The following is a 5,268-nucleotide window of genomic DNA, read 5'->3' as shown; positions in this document are numbered from 1 at the left end:
ACCAGGGGCCCCTCGGAGAAGGGTCTGCTTCCCCAGGCACAGAGCGGAGGCTCCTCAGGCTGCTGCCCGGGGGGAGGAGGACTGGGCACTCTGCATGATGGGGACGGTGCTCTCAGTCCTACTTGGGGGGAAGGCATGAAGGGGCCGCCAAGGCCCCCCTTTTCCTGTCCCAGCACAGAGGGAGATAAGGAGTGCCCAGGCCCCTGGCCAGTCAGCCCCTGCCCAGGCTTTAGGAAGTTCACTCAGGCCTCAGAAGGGGGATTCTTCTGAGCCCCAGTCAGCACCCCACCAGCCTGCTTCTCTGAAACTCCTTCCAGGACTGGCCAGCGTGGCTGGAGGCGTGGGAGCCCCGGAGAACGGGGCACACGAATGCCTCTCCCCACCTCCCAGGCTCTGGAGGAGGGAGAGTGGTGCCCAGTGAGGAACAGCCTGTGTACATACGTGTCTGTGTGTGATCAGGGTGCCTTTGGATGTGTGTCTGTGTGGGTGCGATGGGTCATCCTGAGTGTGAGCGCATGAGATTGCCCGCCGACCCCGTGGACAAGGAAGGGGAAGGAGCTCCCAGTGGAATGTCCTGGGACTCGGGAGCCAGGCGCATCCGCCACCGCCCAGCCACTGTTTCCCTGGAAAGAGGGCCAAGTCGCCAAGCTCTCCCAGCGGAAAGCGCTGGTGTCCGCGGAGATACCTGAGAAGAAAACCGCCTGCGGCTCCAAGGGACGCCCTGCCTGGCCTGTGCCTCGCTGCCACCCCTCCCCGGGCCCCGCCGATTTACCTGGCCTGTCCCCACCGCCTCGGTCCCTGTCCCTTCCCCGTCTGTCTCTCACGCTCTGAGCCCCACTGGGAGGAGGGAAAGGAAGGGGAGCGGCGAGGAGACTGCCCTTCGCTCCCGATTGCGCCGCTCGCCCGCCCGCGGCGCCGGCCTCTCCCGGGGCGCACGGTGCGGGCCGCGGTGCTGGGGACCGGGCGGCGGCGCGGGGACCGCTGTGCGCCGCGCGGGGCCGGGCCGCGCCGCCCGCTTTGCATACGCCGGGGGCGGGGCGCGGGGGGCGGGCCAATGGGCGGCCGCCTGGCGCGACCCCGCGGGGCGCGATCCGCCCCCCTCGCTCGGGCCCCGGCCCCGCGCGGCGCGCTCTTCACTTCGTGGGGGCTTTTTAAAACAGCGCCACCGGGGTCTCCTCCATGCGGCTCGGGCTATGACAGCCTCCGTGCTCCTCCACCCCCGCTGGATCGAGCCCACCGTCATGTTCCTCTACGACAACGGCGGCGGCCTCGTGGCCGACGAGCTCAACAAGAACATGGAAGGGGCGGCGGCGGCGGCGGCGGCGGCCGCGGCGGCGGCGGCGGCCGGGGCCGGGGGCGGGGGCTTCCCCCACCCGGCAGCCGCGGCCGCGGGGGGCAACTTCTCGGTGGCGGCGGCGGCGGCGGCGGCGGCGGCCGCGGCGGCCAACCAGTGCCGCAACCTGATGGCGCACCCCGCGCCCCTGGCCCCCGGCGCCGCGGCCGCCTACAGCAGCGCGCCCGGCGAGGCGCCCCCGTCGGCCGCCGCCGCCGCCGCCGCCGCCGCCGCCGCTGCCGCCGCCGCCGCCGCCGCCTCGTCCTCGGGAGGCCCCGGGCCGGCGGGCCCGGCGGGCGCCGAGGCGGCCAAGCAGTGCAGCCCCTGCTCGGCGGCGGCGCAGAGCTCGTCGGGGCCCGCGGCGCTGCCCTACGGCTACTTCGGCAGCGGCTACTACCCGTGCGCCCGCATGGGCCCGCACCCCAACGCCATCAAGTCGTGCGCGCAGCCCGCCTCGGCCGCCGCCGCCGCCGCCTTCGCGGACAAGTACATGGACACGGCCGGCCCGGCGGCCGAGGAGTTCAGCTCCCGCGCCAAGGAGTTCGCCTTCTACCACCAGGGCTACGCGCCCGGGCCTTACCACCACCACCAGCCCGTGCCCGGCTACCTGGATATGCCCGTGGTGCCCGGCCTCGGGGGCCCTGGCGAGTCGCGCCACGAGCCCCTGGGGCTCCCCATGGAAAGCTACCAGCCCTGGGCGCTGCCCAACGGCTGGAACGGCCAAATGTACTGCCCCAAAGAGCAGGCGCAGCCTCCCCACCTCTGGAAGTCTACTCTGCCCGGTAAATGGCGCCCTCCTCCCCCCGCCCCCTTCTCAGCTCCGGTCCTCCGGCTCTGCTCCAGCTTCTCCTCCTCCTCCGCTTGCTCCCGGCCGCCCCGGGACCCCGTGGCGGCCTCTCCCTGGCCTGCCCTTGCGGCGGCGGCGCTGCACCCTGGGGAGCCCGACCCCGCTGCCTGGCGCTGTGCGCACCGCCCTGGAGCGGGGTGGCTCCTGGCTCTCCCTGGGCGAGGGAAGGGTGGAATCGCTTATTGGGGCCCAGGCTGGTTTCCTTCTCCCTCTGCGCCCCGCCCTCCCCAGCCCTCGACATGGACTTAAAAGCTGGGAAATTGACGTGGAAACGGTTTACTAAATTACCCGTATTCCGCCCTCTCAGAAAGGGGTTCGTTGTAGGAGCGTCAAGGGTTAGGGTTGGAGAACAGAGAGAGGAGCTGAGGCGTCGAACTGCTGTCCCCTTAGCCCAGGGCTAAGGTGTGGGCCTGTAGGCCGGGCGGTCCAGGGAAGAACCCTGGCGCGCTGCTGGCCTAGCAGGGACGGTCATGGGAGTCCCGGGTAATTCCACTCCAGTGCAGAACCAACCCCTCTCCCCACTGGCCCTGCAGGTTTGGGCGAAAGGCTGGGTTTGCGGTGCGTGGCAGAGAGTAGCCCGAGCTGCAAAGCGGAGCGCTCGGATCAGGCTGTCCCCTGTGCCCTGGCCCGCGTTCCCTGTGTAACTTGCCTTCTCCCCTGCCTTGCAGACGTGGTCTCTCACCCCTCCGATGCTAGCTCCTACCGGCGGGGCAGGAAGAAGCGCGTCCCTTACACCAAGGTGCAATTAAAAGAACTCGAACGGGAATACGCTACAAACAAATTCATTACCAAGGACAAACGGAGGCGCATATCGGCCACCACGAATCTCTCCGAGCGGCAGGTTACAATCTGGTTCCAGAACAGGAGGGTCAAAGAGAAAAAAGTCATCAACAAACTGAAGACCACCAGTTAATGGATTAAAAAGTGGAGAAAGAAGGCGACTTGAAGAGATGCTTCGGAACTCGTGGCTTTACCCAGATCGTGATTATAACGCTTAATAATAATTGAAGAATGGGAAAGAGAAAGAGAGACGCTGGCATTTCGCTTTCCTGATGGGGGAATCTCTTTCTCCTTGGTGGAATCAACTATCCTAAAAGTGTAAGCGATGGTAAAGACTGCCAGTTCTTCCGCCAACCTCACCAGACCATTAAATGACACTCTGGTGTCACATGTCAACCCCCAAATATGCATTTTCAGATAAATTACGCATTTACTGAAATCTTGTAAGTATTTATGTGACCGTTATATTTTAGGACATTATGTTATATGGTAATAATCCGAAAACTGGTTACAAAAGCAGGAGGCTGTTGTAAACATCTGCTCGTCCTTCGACATCGCCATCCCCTTTGCATGTTAAGTGACGGCTCAGGTAAATCTTAGTTGAAACCCTACCGTTGTTATATATTCTGCAGAATACGCCGTGTATAGATTTGGAGGGGGAAAGAGAAGAAGGTACTGAGATAATGACTGTGGACTGTTTTCCATGAAGGGAGATAGGCGAGAAAGCTCTTCCAAGGAGCATGTGTGTTGGTAGTCGTGCAACCCGCTGAGCCTTTGAGGCTGTAAAGGAACCTGCATTTGGAATGTCCTTCTGATAATAATCTTTTATTTGCTTATCACAAGCATATTTTGTAGCATTTCAACTATGTGTTCTGCCCTGATAGAATTTACTTTCCAAAGGATTTGACCTCATTTGAAAAAAATATTCAAAGCATCAGACAATTCACAGAATTCACTTAATGTCAGATCTCAAGATCTGAGAGCTGCCACCCGAACATGGCGGACTTGGTTTTAAATATAATCATTTTTTTTTTCATTTAAATTGCTGTTTTCCCAATATTGACTAAAGATATTGCAGACAAAATGATTTTTCTTCTTTTGGAACACTTGGAATGAAATCCATTACCCTGAAACATTTAGATGTTTACATGCTATATTGTGATCTGTTAAGGGATTCATAGTTTTTCCTTGTTTATTGTGTTATGAGACCGCATTAGAAAGTTTAGGAATTCATCTTCACCGCACACTTTTAATCAAGCAGTTATTTCAGTCAGCACAGTCATTTGTTCATAGTCACTATAAAATGCTATCTTGTAAATAAAGACATTCAGCACACTGTGAAAATGTATTTGTGCACCTGCTTTCCAAATATTTCAACTAAAAATAGTAATTACAAAAACCTTAGACCTGTAGATAGTGCTATAGTGGTGTTAATTATGTTAATAAAGTAGTCACTGCCATTAAAACCTGAAGGAAATACTCATTATTTTCCCATGCTAAACGTGCACTGCACAGAAAGAAAAGGAGCAGGTTTGTCTTAGACAAACCAAGGACCATTCTTTTCTATTTAGCTTTAACCCCTTACAATTTGTTTAAGCAAAGGGAGAAACCCCTTATAACTAAAAACCTAAAATTTTGGAAAAGTGCTTCAAAAAGGTTAAAATGCCACGGATTCTGAAAAGGAGAAAAAAAAGGAAAGGAGAAGAGATAGTATAAATTCTCAGGCTCCCTGCAGAAAATGAAAACCAGTTGTTTAGTATCAGCGATACCAAGCTGTCGTATTTTAAAATGTGCTGTTGGGTCTGCATGCGTCTGAGAGGGCAGGTTTTGATATTTGTTGAAATGACAGGACTAGGAAAGGCCTTAAACCTTGACCTTGACAAAAAAAAGACAATTTGTGACCTTGACTTTTGACAGCTCATGAATTGGCCTCAGCTGGATTAGTAGATCAAGGGCGCCACCTCGCGTTGACAAGCTTCCTTGTAATTCTTCAGCTTCAAGGGAATCAAAAGGTCTTACCTTCTTGACTCCTTCGAGATTTAGTGCTCATTTCTTTGGCTCCAGGTGGAGCAAATTTGAATATATGTAAGTTATACATGTGTCTGTACATATGTGAATATAGATCATATATGTGTCTACATATATGCCTACCAGTGCTTGTATTTATATATATATATATATTTGTAGAATCTGTACAGATATAGTATCATTAATTACTGATGGCCTGAGATGTTGTAATTTAAGGTAATTTCTAGAGTTGAGGTGCAAAATGTACTTTACATGATGAATTTTTCTCTTCTTTCATGGT

At 56.2% G+C, this 5,268-nt stretch overlaps 1 protein-coding gene across 1 annotated transcript; it reads left to right on the top strand.

The window, feature by feature from the left end:
- Positions 1 to 1,118: 1,118 nt before the first annotated feature.
- On the top strand, positions 1,119 to 4,991 carry HOXA13 (homeobox A13). Its single transcript, XM_084896305.1, has 2 exons — positions 1,119 to 2,115; positions 2,849 to 4,991. The coding sequence occupies exons 1-2, from the start codon at positions 1,194 to 1,196 to the stop codon at positions 3,091 to 3,093; spliced, it is 1,167 nt and encodes a 388-aa protein (XP_084752431.1). The 5' UTR covers positions 1,119 to 1,193; the 3' UTR covers positions 3,094 to 4,991.
- Positions 4,992 to 5,268: the final 277 nt, after the last annotated feature.

Source organism: Pipistrellus hanaki (assembly GCF_964339955.1).
Source record: "Pipistrellus hanaki genome assembly, chromosome: 10".
Classification (NCBI taxonomy): domain Eukaryota; kingdom Metazoa; phylum Chordata; class Mammalia; order Chiroptera; family Vespertilionidae; genus Pipistrellus; species Pipistrellus hanaki.
This window is presented reverse-complemented; position numbering and strand designations above follow the sequence as displayed.